Source organism: Peromyscus maniculatus, chromosome 12 (genome assembly GCF_049852395.1).
Source record: "Peromyscus maniculatus bairdii isolate BWxNUB_F1_BW_parent chromosome 12, HU_Pman_BW_mat_3.1, whole genome shotgun sequence".
In the NCBI taxonomy this organism is placed as follows: Eukaryota; Metazoa; Chordata; class Mammalia; order Rodentia; family Cricetidae; genus Peromyscus; species Peromyscus maniculatus.
The window spans coordinates 14864048-14888389 of NC_134863.1; the positions used below are offsets into that span (position 1 = coordinate 14864048).

The following is a 24342-nucleotide window of genomic DNA, read 5'->3' on the forward strand; positions in this document are numbered from 1 at the left end:
AAGTTGCCTGGGGGTCAGAGCTAATAGCAAGCCATAGCAGAGCTGAGCGTTCGTGGCACACTCCTTTAATCCCAGCACTTGGTAGAAGAGCTAGGTAGATCTCTGTGTGTTCAAGGATACAGCCAGCATTGGAGACACACACCTTTAATCTCAATACCATAGAAGACCTGGAGGGCTGTACATACAGTCAGTGTCGAGGCAGTCATGTGGTTGGGTTTACAACCAATGAGAAGGCAGAACAGAAAGTCTATATAAAGACAGACAGACAGGAAGTAGCTCTCTTTTGAAGAGGTCTCTTGGCTTAAGAGGCTAGCTGCAGCAGGCGGGTAAGGCTCTTAGCTCTGATCTCTTGGCTTTCTTCTTTGCATTGGTTCTGTGTTTCTTATTTAATAAGACGGTTAATTACATCTACATCTGGCGCCCTCTACACCCACGTCTCACCAAGACACCTGTCAGTAGCCCAGTTTTTCCCTGCCATGTCCCTGTCATGCTAGCTGTACTCAGACCCTGTTGAATTCAGAATTGCCAGGGGGTGAGACTCAGCAGTTTGCAATGTTCAGCCAGCCAGTCCCACCACATGAATCGAACATGATGCACTCTGAGACTCTCTGACTAGAAAACAGTGCGGGCCGGGGCTTGTAAGACTGTCTGTCTGTCGGTGTCCACTGCTCCGTCTTCAGCTCAGGCCTGTTTATCTGCTCTTGTCCACTATGCCCTTTCTCTCCCCTCCCCGTGAGTCTTTGCAGCCCCTGCTAAGCCATCCCGAGTCCCCGTAGCTGTTCACTCACACTGCCTTTTAATTCCATCTCCACAATACTTAAATCTCATTCCTCCGGTGCCAGCTAGCTGCCTTGGCTTGGGTTAATATCTATTCCCACATAGCCCCGTCTTGTCTGCCGGTGTGCGCTCTTTGAAGCCACGGGCACAACTGTAGGCAGTTAAGTGAGAGGAGTTGCAGCCTTACTTCTGAGGAAGAAGAATGCCAATAACCAACAAGCACCCCGTCTTCCTCACTACCTCATCTTAGATGCTGCTCAGAGGCCAGCATCTGTGCCTACACAGGGGGTGGGGGCCTGATGAAGGCACACTGATGTTTTAAAAGATCAAAATGAATGAACACATGTCACAACGAGCTCTCAAACCAAGGCTATTGGTTATCCACAGATTTATTGCCACCGGAGACCCCCGACAAGGGAACCGGCGCAGAGGCCCCTTAGAGAGTAGCAGAGCCTGTGGTATTAAATATACAAAATATAGTAGTAGCCTTTACATGTGCCATTCATAGATACAGGAGTGTGTTTTGATTGACCTTTCCCAGTTCTCTCCACATCCCTCTCTGGGTCTTTTTCCAGCTGCCTTTGTCGGATGGAGATTCCTGGGATTGTGAACTCGGGGAAAGGAGAGAATTCAACCAGGAGAATCTGAGCCAGGAATGCCGTTAGCAACCAGGGAGGTGGCCACTGAGAGTGCTGGACAGACCCCACCGGATCTTCTGCCTTCACCCTCCAGATGAGGATGAGGCTCAGAGGGGAAAATGATGTCAAGGGTCACATGGGCAGCTGAAAGGTAGAGCTAGAGACAGAACCCAAGACTCAGGGCTCTCTATCTCTTTCCAATGAGTGAGCCTTGTGCTTCTCTGACCTTGGTCCCTGGAGCACCAAGGAGTGGATGGCTTGGAGAATGCTACTTGGTAGATTCTCTGCTGGGTTCAGGCTCCAGGGTTGAGTGCAGTATTAGAGTGATTCATCGTGTCTTGAGTCCATATTTTCTTCTGTTTTCCTGCCGAGAAGCAATGGGGCACAGCGGGGCAGAGTCTTCTCTTTCTCCAAATAGTTGCCCGGTCTCCGTACGTGTGTCTTGGGGGCAGGAAGTCTAGAGATGAAACATTCCAGGGCTGGAAGGTTGCTCTGTGTTTGTGTGGAGTGGCAGGTGTTGACACCGTACGGTGCCGGCCGGTATTTGAGGGGCACATAGGCCCAGTGTACTCTGAGTGGGCAGCAGGCGTTTAAGGGGCTTCGGAGAGTTGTTTTTATTCCCCCTTCAGTCAGTACAGCCCTCACCGTGTCCTCTCGGTTGTTTGAAACTCTGAGAGCACCAAGCATAAGCCTCGCACGGCAGGAAGCGCTTAGGAGAAATTCCAAGAACGGAAGTGTTCCAAGGTACTGCACTCTGAGAGCCAGCTCAGGCTCACATCTTGCTCCCCCGACCCTGAATGGTTCCTTCCTACATGAAGAACTAGGCTTAGGGCAGGCCCAGAAACCAGAGCTGGGCAAATACACAGATACAGACTTGAGCTGAGTGTAATCCTTTCCTAAGGATCAGGTCCAAGCATTCTGACATCGATACTGCGCTTCCTGGGCTTGGCAAGTGATAAGGAGTGATTGACACCGAGGATTGAAGCCTTCTGGAACAGCTTCCCCTGTACTGCTGGAGAGGTGAGGCTAAGGGGGAGGAAGAGGCTTGGTCGAAGCTTTGGACTGAGTTCTCCTGCCTAGAGACTTTCCCTGTACCACACTAACCCCTGTCTTGGGGGATGGGCGGCTATCTCAGGAGCTAGGTCAGTGTGTTGTATGTTATTTGGTCTGGTAACATGGAGTATGCTGTTGGCAGTGTGTAGTGTAACCTCGCTTGATCTGGGGCAGGGGAGGCAGGCCCCGAGGAAGTCAATGCATTCACCGTTCCACCCGAAGCTCCCCAACACCCCTTGGGGAGTTCATCTCCTCCCACACCCAGTCCACATAGTTGGAGACCTTTGTGTAGACTCCATATACTTGCTTGCTACCACATTCTTCAGGTCCTCCCCAGGACACCAGGCCTTGGGCCACCCAGTGCTGGTTCAACTCATCGAAGATGACGAAGGCCCCACCACTATCCCCAAGGCACGTGTCCTTGCCGCCCTCATAGTAGCCAGCACAGAACATGTTCTCTGTGACACTGTAGTTGCCTGAGCGAGATTCATAGCTGGCTTTGCATTCAGCATGTGACACCACAGGTAATTTGACGTACTGTAGCACATCTGACAAGGTTCGCGTGCCACTGCTGATGATCTCATCCACCGTCACATTAGGATTAGAGATGCCCCAGCCAGCCACCAGCCCCAACATATGAGGGGCTGGACCTTCAGGCTCAGGTCTCGGTAGACAGATGGGCATGACGTGGGCCCCCAAGGGCACAGGCTCCTGCAGCTCTACCAGCGCTATGTCATGGTTGTAGTTCTGGATGTTGAAGTCTGGATGGAGTACCACTCGGGCAGCAGAGCTGTTGACGGCTCCTGATTTGTCCCGCACGTCATGTAGACCCAAGAAGACGGTGACATGTTCCTTTGAGACAGGGATGACTGTGTTGTCTCTGCGCTGGGAGCGCAGCACGTGGGCTGCTGTGAGTATCCAGGATTCAGAGAGCAGGGCCCCACTGCCAAACCACTTGTCGTTGGGTACCCTTGATGTGTCCTCCACCACGATCAGGGCCTGCCACGGGAAGAGGCCAAGCTCAGCGTTCCGGCCTCCGATAATCCTCTTCACCAGGTTTGGCAGGGGCCGGGAGGGCTGCCCACACACTGCAAGGAGGAGGAGGAGGCGGAGACAAGAGACATGGACAGAGTCAAGCACGTGAAAAGAACCGAGAGAAATTCAATCTCACCCACTGTGGATTATGCCACCATGGAACCCTCACTAGCCTGAGTCCTGCAAGCTTCGGAGAGCTTAGCTGTGGCTCAGTCACATCTAACACTTTCTGGGTTGGCCTATGTCTAATTTGGACCTCCATAACCAGAGCCATTCCTGCACCAGATCATTCTATATTTCAGTCTTGTCTAACTTGAGCCACTTCTGGCTCAACCGCTTTTGGACAGGGCCACGTTTAGCCACCATTAGCCGAGGACACTTATACCCCTTCTTCTCTAGGAAGGCACCTTATCTCCCAGAAGCCATTTGCACCACAGGCACTCAGAGAACCTCCTGGCATTTTCTCTAGCTGGGCACAGAGAAATGGAGAGCGCCTCAACGGCCATCCATCAGACTATAGTAGTCAGATGTCAAGCTTCCAACTCCACAACTCCCCTTTATGAGCCATGGCAAGTTGTATGACTTCCAGAAGCTCAGTTTCCTCATCTGCAGAATGGGTGTGCTACTGGTGCTTATTTTGTGAATTATGCAGCATGTGGCACAATTACTAAGTTCAGTGAGAATTTCATAGATTTCACACCAGACGGAGATACTTGGGTTCTTGACTTAACTTTTCCACTTTCCAAATGAACTAAGTCAATACTCCTGTATTTCAACTTCTGAAAGTTGATGTCCAAATTTTAAATTTCTTGGATTTTTTTTCTTATGTTTACTCTGTCCACAATTTATACACAAATGTCATTGTCTAGAGGTTGAGGTTAGCCCAAGGGACATGGTTATCACATCAGGTACACAGGGCCTAAACTAGACCATAAGATAGAGTTTTCATCTGTATACTGCTTTATTACACATTAAGACCATGGCCATAGGCTTCTCTGGCCTAAAGGACTCACTGGTGTTTGTGTGTTAAGGCTCAGTGTGTATAGGGTAAGGAAAAGGTGGCATAATCCACAAGCAATGATGCATGCTCCCTGCTCAGGACCACCCATCATTGCACCCAGAGGTCCTGTAATACCTTCAAGAGAGAAAACTTCGTTCCTTTGAGCTGCACCCCGAGCACACACATGTGTCACCAAACTCTCACAGCCAAACTTATGAGCAGAGGGTCTTCAGTAACAAGCCCTCACTGGCTATGAACAGACTCATACAGGCGTTTCCCGTGCAGGGTGTTAGAGGCTGGTGTGGGTGTGCGCATCCTGTTGCAATGGTCAGGCTATCCTCTTTGGCCCTGAGCACTTCTAACAGTTCTTTAGAGACCAAGGAACATTTGGGTTCTTTTGTGACTTTGGGAGGGTAAACTTTCAACAGGCTAATGCTTTTCGGATGCTCTTCTTCCCAGTGCCAAATGCTTCTTCCACGATCCTGGGCCATCCTGTCTTTTATTCCAAACCAGATGTAAACAGACCTTCTAACCCGTTTTGGCCTGGGCTTTGAAGTTCAGGGCCAGTCTTTCATTACGAACAGCAGACAACAAGGTGACATTTCAAGGGGGGCCTGTGGCATGCGACATAAAAACTCATCTAGCAGACAAAGGCCATAATCTGATGAGGGACAAATAGACGACCCAGTCCATGTCATAATGGAGCTCATAGACAGCAATGAATGGTTTCTTTCCCCAACCAAGGTGCCAGTACATCCCGCGGTCACAGAAGGTCACAGCCCAAAGAATGTTAGAGAACAGCTAATTTATAGATGGAGAAACAAAGTTTCAGAGAAGGTTGTTTGCTTACAAATAATATTAAGAAAAGGAAATACAGCCTGCTTAGTGGGACTAGCTTCATTTGCCAATTTACAACGTTTTACTTCTGATGTACCTTTGATTTTTCAAGGGGTTTAAATGATGCAACAGGTCACTGGGGGAGTTCACTGAAATAGGACCCCCCTGCTCCTCCTCCCCACCCTCCTCCTCCCCTCCCTCCTCCTCTTCTGCTTTTGCTTCAGTGTTTTAAGTAGGTAGGACTCCAGGTGCGCACCACTGAGCTCAGTGAAACTCGGCAGTTGGTGACAATGACCTCCGATTCCATGCTTGGAATCTTCCATGCTGGTCACTGTTACTCCCCTCCCAGTCTTCCCTTGGACAGAGAACGTTCTTGGAACGTTCAAAGTTTTGGCGATGCTGAAGTCAGATTAAAACAAAAAATAATAATGGTGGGCACCGAAGGAAATAGGCTCCTTAAAACAAAAAGGTGGTGTTCTGGGATTCTCAAGACCTTTGGATGAAATAAATTATGACCTGTCAAGGAAAGTGCAGCACTGCCCACGTAGATAGCAACATTCCGAGTTATCTTGTAGATCAGCCCCAACTCGAAAGGTGGCCTTGCAAAAGTCACCCCACCCATTTGATCCCGAGTTTTCATGTCAGAAAAAAAAAAAAGTAGTGAATCTTGACTGCTTATAGCCCTCCACCACAAAAGGGTAGTCATTGTGGTACTGGATGAAATGGTTTTGTCAAGTCTGGCTTACTACCCGGTCTTTCAGAAGGAAAGAATTTGGAAAGTTCTAGTGTGGTCCAATGATACATTATGATTCTGCCAGACTCTGCGTGTTAAAAGGATTTCATGACTCAGTGTATCCAAGCTGCTCTTTACAGAGCGGGACTGATGACCATTGAGAACCATAAAATGTCAGCCATTTCTTGGTCTTGCCCACTCATTTCTGAGGTATGAAATCCCATCCCCAGATAACATAATTTCTTACCAAAGACCCCACGGGGAAACAGCCGCAGCAGGCATGCACCCAGCCCAGTGTGTATTCCCCATCCAGACATCACACGGTGGCTTTCTAGGATGGGAACTGATTTTTAGTTTTCTTGGCCACATAATATTTTAGAGGTATGGACATCTGAACCTCCAGCTTGCTACCGACCCACCATTCTGCTCTTTTTAAAGTCTTCCCCACTTGGAGTTCGTGAACGTGCTTGAGGTGAGTGGAATTGTTAAGCGTGTGAGTGGCATGGCCTCTTTCTTATGCACTGCCTCAGTCCCTTTCTGGTGTTCACCCCTCATTCCTGCACCAGCATCTACCTTTAGTTCCCCTTGCTAGGAGGCCCAGTGTGTCAGTGATGGAACATACTCAAATGCTGCTGCACTCTTCATGTCCTGAGGATTAATCTCAGAAAGCTCCTTAGCCTGGTGTTTCAATGTGTAACCCACTATTTAGAAGCCCACTAAATGAACACCAAGGGCCACTAACATGTGTCATGCATAAAGTACACTATCTCAGTTTGCCCGACATTTTCATTCAGAAAAAAAAAAAAAAAGCCACCAGATGCAAAGCTGCTGTTCATGGAAATGTGCATGCTGAATCAGGAAGGGCGATTTCATTTCCGTGTTCTTCAATGCTGTCTTAAGTGCTGCATCATTTAATTGCTATTATTCTCGAATTTTAGAAATTAAAAGTGTACAAATTCCAGCATTGTATGTACTAAAGTTAATTTCTGTGGGTTGTGTTTTGCTCTACAGTGTGTGATCTTGAGCTATAATTTTCTAATTGTGCATAGATGCATTGTGAGTCACGATGCAAAGTTAATCATCTGTACTTTCAATGCCAAAGCAAATTCCCCAACGTTTATATTCATCCTGACACCTCTTGTTACCTCAAAATCTGCTTTCCACTTTAAAGTAGATGAGACATGGAGGAAGCAGAATCAGACCTACTTATGCACATAACTCTTTTTGGGCTCAATAGCACATTCTAGTTATCTTATTTAGGGGCTGGTGCATGCCCAAGGACAGGGTGTCCATTTTCGTGATTTTCCCGGCACAACACGAGGTTTACACACACAAATTGCTTTGGCTGAAAAACCTAGTGGGAAAGGACTGGAGTTGAACATCAAAGAGATAGGAGGCTTCTGGGATCTTAAAGTAGGCCACATATGGACACTGGTTAGTTTGAGAAGAGGTGGGGCTAGACTTTTCTGACCTTTAACCTTCTGATGACGTCACTTCAAAAACAAAGCCTTTTTTCTCAACTTGACATTAACAGACCTCGAGTGGGGAACCGTGAGACAGAGGACTCGGTGAGTGAGGTACCTGGAAGGCAGGTGGGCAGGCTTCTCTTGAGCACTTCATTCATCCAGACCCCGTGTGCAGAACACGTATATACACCTTTGTGAGGGAAAGGAGCGGAGAAAGGAAATGATTATGTGGAACACCCAGGAAACGGGCCTGGGCTCTCAATTGCTCTAACATGGATCACAGCAGCTCTTCAGGATCTCTCTGAGCCAGTCATCTCTGAGACCTGAAGAAGCTTTCTCTTCAGCTCTGAATTACTGTCCTCAGAAGCGAACACCGTACTCCTCAGCATGGCTCCAGAGGCCCTGCCGGTCTAACCCTGCCTGCCTGAGGACGGTCTGTGCTCTTCTCTATACTCCCGGGCCTTGGCAGGTGTCTGTCATGGGTCATAGAACCTTTGTTCATCAAGCTCTGTCAGCACACATGCTTCTCTCTCCCTTTTTTGAGCTCTTTAATAAGCCACATCTGTGTCCACCACCCGGCGTGGGCCTGACAATAGCCTTGTGAGCTAAAGCATGCTTCCTTATTTAAAGGTGAGCTTTGGAGGAACTAAGGGATTGTCCTCGGTGCTCACATGCAGAGGGGAGGCTTTCTTGTCTCCACGAGGATTGGTTTTTTTCTGCTGGAGACCAGGGGGTGACTTTGAGGGTAATGATGGTTGGAGTCCACAAGGCCTCATTCACGGGAGAAGTGGGGCACATTTCTAATTATTTCTCCTTCACTGTGACCAACAGACTGGCTGTTGCTAGTCCTTCACCCTTGGCCTACATGCTGCCGCCTGACCCCGGGCCGAGCCAAGAATCTTGGCCAGAAACTATGCAGAGGCCTGGAGAGCAACAGCCGTGGCTGTGTTTGGGTCTTGGTCTGGGACGTGTTGGGTTTTCCACTGAAATGTGTCAATTGCTTCTCTTTCTCTCAGCCCATCTGACCTCTGAGTGAGACAGGTCTCTGAAGGAAACCCCACAGGATTGCTACAACTCTACTGGGTGGCTTTGGTCTGGTCAACACCAAGAGGAGGCAGAGACAGTGGAGTCAGCCACAGCGGCCATTTTCTAGAAATCCTAGCTCTTACCTCAGACACATGAGGGAATTAACTTTGGGAGAGTCTAGACTTCCTTGAGAGGCTCACTTAGTCTCTGAGTTTTGTCATGTATGCATTCTTCATGTTCCACCACAGGCTCTATATTTTACTAGAATCTTTTCAGAATTCCAAGGGAAGAGGGAAAACACCTTGGCTTTGGTCCTGGGACTATTTAAGTGCACCTAAACAGACCTATTTCCTTGAGCACATGGGGAGCAAGGGTCAAACGGTGTGCCTAATGGGACATGACACTTTGTATCACAAGGCTTTGCACATGACTAGGCGGCCACTCCTCCTGGAGCTGTTTCAGCCCCCAGCCCGAGGCCCAGGACGTGTGAGGTACAGTAGACCTGGAGGGCTTACCTGTGATATTGTGAAGCATCTTGTAAAAGGGCTGCCGGCAGGAGTACCTTATCTCGGATTTGTATGTCGTGAGGTTGTTTCTTGTGGAGAAGGTCACCAGTCCATGCTTCAACCCCACTGGGACCCCACAGTCTACAACTGAGAGAGAAGACGGGAGACCCCCGTTAGCTGCCGTTTGTTCTTCCTCTCGGGGTCACCAGGGCATCTATTTTTCCTTAGATGTGCAGGTTATACACTACACCCAACTCCAGGGGGAAACACCGTATCCTAGCGGACTGGCACCCTGTACCTGTGCAGTATACTGCCCACACAGCTGCCACCTCCACTTTTGACATCTCTCCATTACAATCCAACTCTACGGTCGACATACCAGCCCTAGTGTCAATTTCAGCGCAGAGCAGGCCTGCCGAGACTTACGGAGACCAAAATTTCTCCCCCACCACAGCCTCTTTGACTCCCAGTTTGTTTTGCAATCGTCTCTGCTTCCGTGGCCCAGGCATGAAGCCCACAGTGCAATGAGAAAATCCTGGCTGACCTGAACCAAATCATCTTCCTCTTTTTTCCAGTCCCAACCACAGGCCGAATAAGAACATTTAATGTGCTCACATTGGAACTTCGTATTAAAATAACAAAACCAACCAACCAACCAACCAAACAACCAAACAAACAAAAGAACGCAGTTCCTCTGTGAGTACACAGCCCCACCCTGCTGGCTCCCTGCAGGCCGCTCATCTGTCACAGAAGGCAGGGAGAGTCTCAATGGACGAACTCCCAGTCTCCACCTGTTCACTTGCTCCTCTGATAGCGCTGGATAGCGGGGCTGGCTATCATCTTAGTGCAGGACATGACCAAAGATGCCGCCCCTTGGGATGGGCTTTAGAAAACTTGCTTGTCTAGCCAAGTTTTAGGTAAGTTGCTAGCATGGATGGAGTCTAGCATGAATCAGCCCAGTCAAGGCATCTTTTCATGGTTGCATCAGAGGCTGAGGACCCAATCTATTGATGTTTTTTTTAAGGGCCGCTTTTGGAGAATGATGCTTGCTTTTTTTTTTTTTCTCATTAAGTAACCCTGAGAATACAAGGATGCTTGTTTTTAAGGAAACGCTAATCCTACATATAATATAGTTTATAACAGAATTAGAGAAACATGAAATTCCACAGATGGAAGAGAAACTGAGGTAGACCACGTAGAAATTCTTCTTTATGTCAGAGATAAGGCAAGAGAGAGAAGCCTCGATCAGTCCAAAGTTACCTAGGGAATTATTATTAGAGTGAGAACTAGCCCTGACCTTGGTTGGAGTCGGTGTTCTTCCAGTAAATGGTACTGGCTGTTCCTGAATATCTGCTTTCTAGTTAAATAGTAAACATTAGCTGGCTGATGTGGACACTAGCTGTCAATATTTCCAGAGTTCTGGTAAAATTTCCAAAATTCCACCTCCCCCTCAATTTGGTCACTTGAGAGGGGCAGCTAACCTTGTGGTTTTTAACCCTAGGACTTCAAACTCACCTTTAGATCGACTAGAGTTACCTAAGTTACAATTTGTCTGATTCCAGAACCTTCCAGATTTAAAAAAGGGGGGAGGTGAGGGAAGGAAGTGCATGTGGGTACTTCTTACCCAAAAGGGTCCTGGCCCTCAAGCCCCCTGAACAGATTACTTCCTTTGCATTGATAACCCAGAACACAGACACTCTGGCAGTTTGTGAGGTAAGCGTGAAGGCTAACGCCAGGATAATAAGAAATAGAGAGTGCTATTTAAAACCCTACATAGATTTAAATAGACTTTCCTGATGAGACTTGAAGCTGATGTTCTACCTTTAGAAAATCCCTTAGTACTTGGATACTGGTATTACTGCTACCTCCCTGAGCCTTCTGGAAGCTTCTTTAGCTTCAATGATCCTCATGACTCAACTCTCCTGTCCCTAATGGAGGAATTGAGTGCTTGGCCCTGTGCTTGAGTGGTTGGTGTTAGAGATATTTTCTCAGTAGAGGGCACACTTTCACGTGGCTCCGGACATGTAACTCTGCCCACTGACAGAGATGCCAGAGAAAAGGGGTAACAAACAGAAAAGAGAGAGCCATGTCAGCTCGATCGTAGTCAGTGTCGGGGGAGCAACCCTCTTCCCAAGTGCAGAATGGCAGGGAGGAAGTCATATGTCTTTGAGAGGAGACAGCTTTCCCAAGAGCTCGAAGGCTTCTTGCCTGACACAATCAGTGTGTGTCAGAAATGGTGTCCCCAGCTACTAATAAGGGTTTCTCCTGTTCTATGTTTGCCTCTGCCCTCACTCTGCAGACTTTCCAGAGGGACTTGAGCTCCAGACAGCACAAGCCCTGATTGGCTAGAATTTGGCTTTGGAGACATTGATCAAAGCGTTGAGGGTGGGGCATCAAGACTCCTAACTTCCGGAACCGTCAGCGCAATGGTGTTGGCGGCCATGTTGCAGTAGCTTGTTAGCTACACAAAACGAACTCACCCTCTCTGTCTTTGGCCACTTCACACCCTGGAGTCAGAATGTTCTTCTCTCCTCCCCTTCCTCAGCCTGCCCTGCTCACCACGCTGTGGAATGAGCATGAGCGGTGCTATCCCACATCTTGTCTCTCTGGTCATTTCCTGCTGCCATTTATTTTTCTTCTAACACATCTTTCTTGGCCTAAGCTCTAAACATGCTTTTCTGTAGTTCAGGGGTTTTTTAGAGAGCGCCCCATAAGAAGATCCTGGTACTCTGGACCAAGGATTAAGCCCCACGACCTTCCTGATCTTATTCTTTTTCCCTCAGCACATCTATACTCCAATGTCATGGCAGACTCCCCAGCATGCCATGTCCTCCTCACAGGCATTGCCTGTACCACCCCTGATATCTGGGCACTTTGTTTCCATACCACCATGCTTCTTCCTAAAATGTCTGTCACTCTTCTAACTGGATAGGTCATGCTCTTGTGTCCTTGAAATCCTCACTCACGACTCTTAGGAGATACGCATCTTATGTTGTTTGTTATTACAATTGTTTGGACACATATCAAATCTTCCTCTCGAGTTGTGAGTCCCTCTCTCGCCTCTGCATAATGATTGTGAACACTTTGTGGGCTGGCAAACATTTGCCCAGATGACATTCGCCTTCAGTGTCCATCCTATCTCCTCCATCAGGAACATCTCTACCCTAAGACAGCACCTCAGTCTCCAACTCATCATCTACATTTGCAGGATTCTGCTCCCACTAAGTGACCATCTAACCATTAGGTTGGGTAGTCATAGACTAAGAAGCAGGGCCTCTCAGGTATGTGTACTCAGGCAGACGTTGCCTTGTAGATTCCAGCATGCATGCTGATGTTCTTCACTGTTGTTTATGACCTAGGTAGAGTCATCACCTCCAAGCTGAGGACCACTGCCTCCAGATGTGACTGATGCTCATTTCTTTAAGGTTTTTAATCAGTGAGTTTTAAGAAACACAAAACTTGGAAGCCCCAGTAGTAAGGAAACCTGGACAGTAGAATTTCAGCCCAAACAGTGTGGATGGGAAATACACTTTCTGAATGAGAAAACATCCAGATTCTCAAAAGTCCACACTCGGTGTTATTATTCATTTTATAAACTCGTGGTTGTTAAGACAATAGCAGAAGCCAAAAATTTGAAAGTCATTAAGTAGCTGGCATCCTGACCCATTTAAATTTGCAGTATGGAGTTGATCAGTAGCCAGGGTCCATGTTGATCTAGGACACATGATTATATATTAAATTTGTGTTTCTCGACCCAAGGACATATTTTCCTTTGAGACAAGTACAGTTTACTTAGAGATTAAAAAAAAAAAATCACCCATTGTCTTTCTTTGCTTTTTGGAGTTAGTTTGAATGGTGAGTAAATCGTCAAGAGAGAATTTGTTCTCAGTCAGGCAGTACTTCCCACGGCCGAGGCGTGGCTGCCTCGCTCGCTCGCTCGCTCTGCATCCGTTCTAATCCACACTGAAGTGGGCAATGGAGTGTCGGTGGGTGGGGCAGGGTGGGGTAGCTCTGGGACTGGGGGGGTCTCTGTATAATCCATCCTCGGATGTCTGCACTGTGTGGGGCTCCCATGATTGTCAATCACTCTGTCACTGGCTCTGACTCGAATTCCTCCTCCAAATCGATCTCGCTTTCTGTAACCGTGGTGAAGTCATGGTGGGACCAGGAGACAAAAGGAAGAAGGGCAGAGAGAGGGAGAGGGAGCAAGAGAAAGAGAGGGAAAAGGAAGAGAGAGAAAAGTTAGCGAGCAAAGCAGAAATAGTTCACGCAGGAAATACAGAAACCGTTCTACCGGAACGTTCAGAATGCGGTTTAGGCACAGGCAGTGGGAAGGACAGTCTGGGACTGCTGAATTTGTATCATTCTGAGAATTTGCATAATCTTACATCCTGGCTCCTGAGGAAGATAAAATTCTGCCCCTGGCTGGGAGCTTTGCATTCATCTGGCCAAAATGCTTATTTGACAGATGGCATTCAGAGTATAGAAGGACTTGTCACCACAAAGTGGAGGCAGGGCCAGGACCACAGCCCATAATTCCCACTTCCTGTTCTTCTGTACATTTTTATCATTTTTTCTTTTTTTTTTTTCCTTTTTGACAGAGTGTCACATGGCCTAGGCTGGCCTTGAACTCACTATATGGCTGAAGACGACCTTATATTCCTAATCTTTCCTGTCTCCACTCTTCATCTCTGTTTTTTTTTTTTTTTTTTCTGGAGCTGAGGACCGAACCCAGGGCCTTGTGCTTGCTAGGCAAGTGCTCTACCACTGAGCTAAATCCCCAACCCCCACTCTTCATCTCTGGAGTGCTGGAGCTATAGGCATGGCTCCCACGCCTGGTATATTCAATGCTGGGGTCTGGATCCCACGCCTTGTGCATTCTACGTGAGCATGCGACCACCTGGGCCACATTCCCAGTCTCTGCTGCATATGCCTCAGTCACACCCTGCACACTTCTGGTCTGTCTCCAACCCCTCCCTGCACTTCCCAGTGATTCAACTCATCTGTCTTACTGTACGTCTTCCCTAGGACCCACCAGAGTACAAAGTACCCACAGATGCTCAAAGATGCTGGCTGTGTGTTAACAAGGGCTGTAACAGCCCTAATCTAGTTTAATGCAAATGAATTGAGTCAGCTCTTAAGTATAAAATGATAAGATGTTCTGTGGCTTTCTAGCATAGGTCACATAAAATGATACGATCTGATATGGCCTTACTCTGTCAACGTGTCCATTATAATAACCCACACGTTTCACCAGGGGAAAGTATTAATAGCACTTTCTGTTTTCCAGAAATATGAAACAGAGATTCCAAATCCCTGCTCTTTGATGGGGGCGGGCTGGGTATAACTAAGGGCTTATTACATTTGAATGTATTTCTGGCTCTCTACAGGCATGGTGTGGGTAGGAACCCAATTAGTTCTCACCACAGTCTTGACCATGGAGGATGAGGCCAAAAGAGTGTGAGTAAATTACCTAGGCCCACCCAGCTGCTAGAATCTACATGTAAAGCCACAACTTCCTGACTACAGTGTCTGGTTCAGTCTTGAGCACCACACACTTCCACTGATCTTCAGAGTGACCCTTGCTTTGCCCTGCAGGGGAGCTAGCTCAGAACCCAGTCACACTGCACACTGGGCCACCTACGGAAGGAGCATCTGAGGTCTTCAGGCTAGACCCTGTCCTTTCCATCTGAATTCCCTGCAGAACTCTGCGTTGGCATCCAGTAAGTGCCGACCTTAGGAAGTTATAAATGACAGTCTTTTTCCTTTACAGGCCCCACTACCACCATAGCCCATCACCATGTGAAAAAGGAAACAAGACCAGTCTGACTTTGGGGCTACCTGTGGTTTGCCTCAAGGGAGCCTTCCTGTCAGGGTCTGTCTGAATGCTGGATGGAAACTATTTAGGAGAAAAGAAAGAGGAAAGAGCCCAAAGTCATGAGATGGGCATCACGTGACTGATGGTAATACCTGGACTTCTCATCTCTGTTCTAAAGGAAGTCCCGGAGTGTCCTTCCCTCCCTGACTGCCACTACACTGTTGTTATACAGCTGTACAGAGTTGTTAAAATCACGGTCCAAACTTTCACATTTGAAACCACATGGGTATGGGAGTAACAGAGCAGTTATTGGAAATTGATATTCTTTTACAAAACTCAATAGACAACTTATGTGGGTTCTTCCTCTCTAGAACCATGACTCATGTTCTAGAATTAAAGCTAGTCTAAACTCTGTTTCACAGGTTCAGCAAAAGATCTGGAACTGGTCCATGGTCACATAACATGTTAGTGGGACACAAGGCAAGAACTCTGGGTCACTAGAGCCAAGAGTCCTCTGCTTCACAGAGGTCGTCCGTGCTGACTCCACAGCCCTCCCCAGGCAGCCCTAAGCCATCGGCTGATCTAGAAGACTTAGAAGGTGAGCAATTGGCATGTAGACATTCAACACCACTGGAATGGCTCTGCACATCAGCGCCAAACTATTTCCCAAACTAGCAATTCCCACGCTTGGGCTCATTTCAGACCTTAAGGTATATCCTATTCCTTTACGGAATTTAGTACTCTGTCTGCAGGTGAAGAGAAAAAATTGTGTTTAGAAAGTAAACCGGGCCATTCAAAAAGCTTGTGTGTGTGTGTGTGTGTGTGTGTGTGTGTGTGTGATTCTGAACTCTTCTTTCTGAAACGGGCTCCCATATTCTTTCGTCCAGCTCTTATATGGTGTTTGACTTTTGACACTTTTCTTAGCTCTGGCAAAACTTTCAAGCCAGCATGGTCGTTGCTCTGACCCCACCACGAAGAAATGCATCATTGTAGCCAATCCATTTGGTTTCCTTACTTTTACAGGTGGGAATCTTGTTACTCCATGTGCCGTCCTTCAGACATTCAATCTGGAACGTGTCCATCATCTCATTATCCTGAAAAGAAATCAGGAAGGCAATGGGAAGAAGGAGGTCGTGGATTAGCACATATTGCCTAGCAAAGATGACTCCAACTTCAAACCTGGCTATCTTCAGCTAGCAATCCCCCTGTCCTGTGCACTCCAAAGGCAAACTTGCCCATAACAAAGAGACAGGTGCTCACTTGTCTCCCCCATTTATACTCTGGGCACAGGCAACTGTCTCTAGAGGAAAAACTATAGTTTTCACTCTAGGTTTAGGTCAATGCTTCTCCAACTAGATCTAGCAGTCAGCGTCACCTAGAGAGGGCTAGTGGAGACAGACTGCTGCTCCCTGCCACTAAAATCCCAGTTCAGTACGTCTGACCTACCCAAGGAGTCATAGTTCTAACAAGCTCCCAGGTGCTGCTGCTGCTGCTGATCCGGCCCCTTCCTGAGGGCAATTCCTTCAGAGCAGTGGGCTTCTAGCTTGACCGTATGTTACTCTCACCTGGGGAACCTAAAGATACCAACCACTGGTTCCAGTCCCAAGCCTCCGCACATGAGGACTGTGCTCCTTACTCCTATTCTTAAAGGTGGGTAGGTAGACAGCCGCTTTGAACGGTAGGAATTAGAGGGGTGCCCATCTGCCATCTTTAAAAGCCCTGCTTCTCTTTCTGTACCAACCCACTGCACCCCTGATGAGCTTTGTTAAGGCTGTTGTCCCTAATTATAGAGCCATATGGCCCCATATTTAAAAATTCAGGGCAACTCATGCCCCGAGAAACAACTTAAGTGCCATGTCCTGAAGTGAGGGGTGGCTGGAATGCATCATTCTGAATTTCTGGAGTCACGGGAAGCTTAACGGGATGCTAGGAAACGCTGAGCAGGCAGCGTGGCACCTCACTGCCCACTCCTCCTCCCAGGCAGGGTTCCGCACCTTTAGCACTTTGTAGCCGGTGTCACAGCTGATGAGCACCTGGTCTTTGAAGGAATACACGGCTTGCAAGGGCTCGATTTTCCCAAATGCAGGAGGCTGGAGCTTTGGGCACTCATTTCCTGGCAGGCGGCAGATGAAAAGGCATCGGGTGAGAAACAAGGGAAAATGGGGGTGGGGGTGGGGGTGGTGGGGTGGAGTGGTGGTGAAGGGGCAGCACCAGCCAAGCAAGGCCTGAAGCGGGTGGAGACAGCGGGACCGGGCGCCTAGACGCAAGACGTTTGAAACCAGGAGTGAGTCATTTTCTAACGTGGCCTTCCATTTCTTCGTTGGTAAAGCGAAGGAGCGAGGCAAATGATTTCATTTACACTCAGAGATTGGAGGGACACTCAAGGCCACTGTCCACAGCCACAGGGGCTCAGCCCCTGAGGCCTGAACTCCGTGGATACCTCGGGTTAAATAAACATGGTCTTCCTATTCATTTGAAATTTGTGCCCTGGCATTTTTCACTCACTGGCTCCTCAGGATGACCACAGTCACCCTTTCTTGCTAGGACACTAAGGGACTGTGGTCAGATGCCTCTGCTTCTCCTCAAGGGCCTGAGTCTGACCAGAAAACCTCAGTGGGTCTAGCCCTGACACCTTCCCAGGGACAGACCCTCTTTTGTTAAATTTCTGTCCCTCCTCTCCCTGTGTGGCCATGCAGGCAGAGCCAGGCCTCCTGGTTCTATGAAGAAGACTCCTCGTTGGGGTCTACCCTCTTCTCCCTTGAGTTATTACCGACTAATTGAGTCATATAACTCCCTCTGGGCTTGTGTCAGGACTAGCTGCCTTGGGGCACTAGGGATTGGGGTTGCAGGCTGGGCCAGGCCAGGGACCTGTACAGAGACCCATCTCCACAGAGCTCTGGGTCCACATGCTCCAGCACCAGACTTGGAGGCAGCCTGGGTTGGGAGGTCTTCTCAGCTTAATGAATCTCCATGTGAGGAGAAGAAAGAAACAATGTGTTTTCAGTCTCTCTACGTGTTGCTGAAGTGTAGACAGTCTTGAGTATAACCCCATTCTCCCTGGAACCCATCCCCCATTTGTAGGTGGGAAACTCAGCCAGGAGGTAGCATGTCCCCTGTACCTAATTTCTCCGAGTCCCACTAGGTCCTCAGAGGAGTGGGCTTCTAGCTTGGACAACATCCCTCCTCCCTCAACAACCCGCTGTGTGAGCAGGGAGCACAGTGGCTCAGGGTGACCTGGGAAGGGGGAGCAGGTTACCTGCTGCCCTGTAGGAAAGCCTCCAGCCTCGGTTCTCTCCCGAGTTGTCGCTGCGGAAGAGGATCTGGACAATGTGACTCTCGGTACTGATTGGCTCTGGGGATGTCTCTCCACAGAAGGGCCCCCAGACTCTTGAACCAGCTTTAATCTAAGAGAGGCAATAAATACATACAGAAAAAAGTCAGATCTGAGTGTTGCAGGGCCCTGATTCAGGTAGACGAGTGCTGGAATTTTCTGGACGTCCTAATGCAAATCCATAGTATACACTCTCGTTTTTGTAGACTGACCAGTCACCATATGGCTTTATGCCCATCTTTGTCGTAATTTCAGTGGCCTGCAGAGTTAACCAAAGCAAGTTAATAATGCTGGAATTAATGATGAATTAATTGTGGGCAGTCTTGTACAGTACACAAAATAGTCAAGGGTCCCACTCTCAAAGACTCTGTCATTTACTGCAGTGACTAACAATAAGTAAGCAAGATAATTATAAGCATATAAATATATATGCACATATGTGTAATAGGAACATGTGTCATATTTTCTAATTCCAGTATTAGAGTGTATATAATCTATAGAAGTCACCATTTGAGTAATAGAAACATAGTAACTAACAATTTTAGGTGCTAAGGAAAGCCCTATGATGACATGACATTAGATCTAACATATAGGATGAGTGGAAGAAAACAGAAGAACAGCATATTTTTCTGGCCACTTTCCAGGCAGAAAAAAGGATAGCATATATAAAAAAGCAAGGCCGAAGGTGGGAGAGATCTTGGCAGGTGTGAAGAGCAGGAGAAGCCACTGTGGCTGGAACAGAGGGAGTGGTATGGGATGAGGTTGGACATACTGGCCAGGGTCTTATTTTATTGAGGAGCTTAGCTTAATTCCATGGACAGTGCTGGTGGGATCTTGATGTGACCCTCTATGCTGTGGGAGGAGAGATGCTGCAGGAGCAAGAATGGAGTGAGGGTGCCAGTTGGGGAAGTCGCAGATGAGCAGGGCAGAGGCGATGGAGTTTGGACTATAATGGAGCAGAACCGGAGAGATGGACTTAAATGCCAATGGCTGATTCAGATCCCCCAACTCCCAGTCCAGTGCACTTGGCCCCTTTCCTTCTGTCACTGAGAACCACAACTCCATTTTTAGCTTTTGGCAATGTCTATAATCCTGGGTGACATCATCATTTTGCGGAGGACAGAGGAAGTGATGCTTCAAGACATTCAGTATCTGGATATGGATATCATGCTGAGCTCCTAGAACACAATGGTTAGTCATCCAAGACAGTCTGCATGTTCTTCTCCCTCTTTGTTACTTTGTGGTTAGAGGGACTTCAAAAAATATTGTTTTTTTAACTCTTTGAAAACTTCATATATATATTGATTATATTTGCCCCTCACTTCTCTACCAACTCTACCCAGGACCCACCACCACATATCCCCTCCAACATGACAAATGTCCCCCTCCCATAATCACTGAGTCTAATCAGTGTTGGTCATATACGCACATGGGCGTGGGGCCGACCACTGGAACACAGACAACCTACCAGGGGCCACTTCCCTAAAGAAAATGCATTTTATCTTAGTAGCCTTCAATGGCCAAAGCTCTTCAGCTAGGTGCGGGGCTTTGCAAGCCCCTCCCCCACCTGTGCTGAGCTTTTGACTGGCTTGATCTTGTATAGGTCTCATTGGAGCAACGACAGCTGCCATGAGTTCATGGGTGAAACAGTCCTGTCATGTCCAGAAGACACTGTATCACAGCTGACCTCAATGATGACCTGGGTTCTCACAATCCTTCCGCCTCCTTTTCTACAATATTCCTTGAACTACATGAGGGAGTGGTGTGATATAGGTGACTCTTTAGGGCTGAGTCTTTACTTATTTTCTGCACTCTGACCAGATGTGTGTGTCTGTATTTAATAACAGCTCTCAGATGCAGATTGAGAGTTTCACTAGTCTATGGGCACAGAGAGGAGTATTTAGAAGGCAGTTTGATGCTATGTCTGTGTAACAAAATGATAGCAGTGGGCTCTTTCCTGAGCTCTATGACTTTCCCAGGCATAGGTTCTTTCCCAAATTTATAGGGCCAGGCATGAATATTGTTTTGTGGTGTGGGCCTTAAATTCAACCATAAAGCAGTTGGTCACCCCATTAACATTTATACCACTGTTGCACTCAAGGGCATATCTTGCCAGGCTACTTTTGTAGCTCACAAGGCTCATACCTGGTATGACTGTTGGTAACTGTTTTCCCTCAGCTGCCTTTGTGGCACCACAAATACCATGAAAGCTGGCTAGTAAGGAAGAAACTTCTAGGTCAGGACCAGCTTGACTTTTCCATGCCTTATGACTCAAGTGAATGGTGTCTTTAGCAATAGGGTCTTACCGTTTACTTCTGATGGGTAGCAAAGAGCAAATAAAAAGAGCCTGTTTTGTTTATTAGGGTTCTATGGGATCTCTCTGACCAACAACTTGAAGGGTGGTACCCTACACCTGCCACTGGGCTTTTTGTTTGATAACTATGGCTTCTGGGAGAAGCGTTATTCTCCTATATTAGGTAATTCCATTTGAACTCTTGTGTATATAACAGATAAATAGATAGATAGATAGATAGATAGATAGATAGATAGATAGATAGTAGATAGATAGTAGATAGATAATATGAAGCGTCTAAATTAGTATATTTCCATATGGCTCTTTCAAACATCTTTAGTATTAGTTTCTCCTCCTGTGTTAGTTAGGGTTATTACTGCTGTGATGAAACACCATGACCAAAAGCAAACTGGGGAGGAAAAGATTTATTTGGCCTCCACATCCACATCACTGTTCGTCTTTAGAGGAAATCAGGACAGGAACCTGAGGCAGGAGCTGATGCAGAAGCCATGGGAGGGCTTGCTCAGATTGCTTTCTTATAGACCCCGGGACCACCAGCCCCGGAATGGCACCACAAACCATGGGCTAGGCCCTCCCCCATCAATCACTAATTGAGAAAATCCTCTACAGGCTTGCCTACAGCCAGTCTTATTGGAAGCAGCCCTCCTCTGCCTTAACCTACTAACCCACGTAAACCTTTCTCCCACCTAAACCTTTCTCCCCAGTGTCTCCTTCCATCTGTATACCACCCATCCTCTGCTATCTGCCCTCCCTTAAAATCTTATTTCTCACCCTGGCATAGCCTCTTTCTAGTTTCCTGGCTTCTATAGTTACTCCAAATTAAGCATACGTAAAGATTCTATGCTAACATCCACATAGGAGAGAGACTATGCAATGCTTGTCTTTCTAGGACTGGGTTACTTCACTCAATGATTTTTCCCAGTTCCATCCATTACCATTTAATAATTTCATCTTTCTTTATAGTTGAATAGAATTCTACTGTACACATGTACCACATTTTCATTATCCATTCATCAGGTGATGGCCATCTAGGCTTTCTCCATGTCCTAGCTATTGTGAAGAGAGCAGCAATGAAGATGGACGATCAAATGCTCTACAGTAGCATCTCTATTAGTATCTTCTGAACAGATACCAATGTGTGATATAACTGGTTCATACAGTAATTGGGTTTCTAGCTTTTGAGGAGCCTCTATACTGATTTCCATGGTGACTGCATCCATTTACGTCCCCACCCACAGTGAATACAGGCTCCTCTTTCATCACAGCCTCACAGCATTTGTTGTCATTTGGTTTCTGGATCTTCACCGTTCTGATTGTGGTCAGATAAAACCTCAAAGTAATTTTAATTTGCATTTCTCCAATGGCTAAGAATGTTGAACACTTAAAAATTTTCTTTTAGTCATTTGTATTTCTCTCTTCAAGAGCTCTCTACATAGGTCCATTTTTTAAAAGTTGGGTTGTTGCTTTTCTTTGTGTTTAGATTTCTTAGTTCTTTGTATACTCCAGACATTAATCCTTTGTCAGACATACAGTGAGCATTTGTTTGCATACTGTTGCTGCCTCTTGACTAGGTCTGTGGTTTCCCTTACTGTACAGAAGCCTTTGGGTTTCATGAGGCTGACAGGAAGGACTCCTCAGGGACCAGTACAGAGGAAAGTGAGAACAGCTCTTTTACTAGTATGGAACTCGAGTCTTGCAAAGTTAGGAATAAAATTCTGCCACAAGCTTGGATGATCTTGGAAGTGGTTTCTTCCCCAGAGCCTGAAGGTGAGGGTCTCATCAAATTGACACCTTGGTTTCAATCCCTTGAGACTTCAAAGGGAAAGCCAATAGAGCCCATTGGGACTTCTGGTCTACCCAAGCATGTGGTAAGAGTTGTTGTAAGCTGTTGTGTTGGGAGCAACTTACTCCACAGCAACACAAACATGCCCTGAGCCCACCTGCAGCCAAGCTCCCTCTTAGCTTCTGACTCAGTAGAGGGCAAGACAGCTTTCAAGTTCTTAAGCTTTCTCACAGGGGTTCCTGGGCTTCTCTGTTTCTGCCACTGCTGACAGCTCCCTTTCAGACTTCTCTTTCTAACCTCACTGATGGCCCTGCTCCCACTGCATAGCTCTCAGAACTCATGGGCTCCAGTTCCCATCGACTTTGTTTTCTTGAATTGCTCGGTATCCTCATGGCTTAGAATGACATCTGTTTATATACTTGGTGACACCTTTATTTGACAGGCTCAGCATCTTCCCTGAAATCAGAGCCCAATATTTGGCTTCACTCAGACACTTGACCGAGCACTGTAGGAACTTCTTATTTTACCCCCTACACATCTGAGAACTGTTTCTCCCACTATGCCAGCCAAAGCTCAAAATTAGGTTACCTTGCATTTGACCTACAACATAAGAATAACCTCGAATGGAGTAGTTACTGGCCTTGGACCTTTTCTTCCCTCATTATTGCCTTTATAATGGTCTCTTCCCTCCAACAGAAGCACCTGAATTATGCGTGAGATCTACTACAAACAAAAACTGCCAGCATCTTGTTCGGAATGCATTGAGAAGGCAGCAGGAGCACTAAACCAAGCATGAGTCCTTGCTGAGTGCAAAGCCCCATACAACTGTCCAGCGGACACTCCATAATGTTGAATCCAGCTCACAAGACCTTCCTAAATTATAGGTTTGCCTTTGTAGTTCTCTACCTCATATCACCCTGGTGACCAAGGTGTTGGTTTGGAATCAGAGGAGACCCCAACCTGCAGCAGATGAAGCCAAAATAGCATTTTAAACAATGGCATTCTGGGAGGCTGGTGGCTTAACTCTCTATCCTAAGAGAAGATGAAAAGCCAAAAGCCCAGAATATTTATTTATTTTTTCCAAATTGAGCCAAGACGCTTCAGCATCCTTGGGACAAGCAGGCATCGCAGGCTTACCTTAATGTAGTCATATGGACAGGGCACCTCAGGATGGTCCTCAACGTCAAAAATGTCCTCAAACTGCAGGCTGACCATGAAGCCATCCTCCAAGTCGATGGTATAGGAGCATTCGGAGCTCTTGGGGTAAGGGTTGGGGTAGTCAGGGCTCGTGATGGTGCCTGTCCTCTGGGTAAAGAGATTGCCACTGCATTCCACTGTGGAAAATATAACAGAGAAAATGCTATTCCATTGACACAGACACAGCCAACCCTTGATGGTCTGCCACTGTGTAGTTTTTACAGGGTTCCCAGGAGGTAGGCAGAGAAGGAATCCCCAATTTACTGAGAAACTGAAACTCTGTGGAGGGTAATGGTCCACCCACTGTCACCTGTGGAAAAATTAGACTTTCTAAGTCTCTCTCTAGATGGGGTTTCCATGGATGATGACTCTTGCCATGGGATCCTCTGGCAAGGGCAGGCAGCCACTCTGAGAAAGAAAGGTTTTGAGATGAAGGGGCGGGTGCTGTGTCTGGACCTCTTTGGGTCTTGCTTCCTCCTTTGCCTGAACATTTTTCTGGTCTCTGCTCGGTCATTCTTGGTCCTCTCCGCCCACCCCCTCACTGCCCAGTCCCTGCCTTTCTCTTATTGGCTGCACAGGTCCACCCTCTCTGACATTTCATATACTCATTTGCTGATTCCTTGCCTCCCCCCCGCCCCCCAACACACACACACTAAACTGAGTTCTATGAACCGCAGATTACTGTGCTTTTTTTATTTTTTATTTTTTTTTCTGCTATCCAACATCCAGCTCTCTAGGGAGCCTCACCCCATGACTTAGCCCATGATAGGCTGCCGAACGTTGGTCCCTTGGGCTGGCCCCTCCCAGGCCTGGCATGTCTGTGCTTTG

The 24342-nt window shown here is 47.3% G+C and overlaps 1 protein-coding gene across 5 annotated transcripts in view; it reads right to left on the bottom strand.

Annotated features, from left to right (window-relative positions):
* The window catches only part of Masp1 (MBL associated serine protease 1), a 68505-nt gene that overhangs the window by 16968 nt on the left and 27195 nt on the right, over positions 1-24342 (bottom strand). For 3 of the 5 annotated variants that reach the window (XM_076548630.1, XM_042259100.2, XM_006985072.4), the window contains exons 5-10: positions 23455-23651; positions 18146-18293; positions 16884-17002; positions 15905-15983; positions 9081-9218; positions 7655-7729 (exon numbers count right to left, since the gene is read on the bottom strand). In XM_076548630.1, the coding sequence (XP_076404745.1) occupies positions 7655-7729; positions 9081-9218; positions 15905-15983; positions 16884-17002; positions 18146-18293; positions 23455-23651 (756 nt within the window). Of the gene's footprint in view, positions 1-1134; positions 3557-7654; positions 7730-9080; positions 9219-12478; positions 13208-15904; positions 15984-16883; positions 17003-18145; positions 18294-23454; positions 23652-24342 lie in introns of those variants that run through there. The other 2 variants (XM_016003637.3, XM_006985073.4) reach the window with 2 other exon arrangements.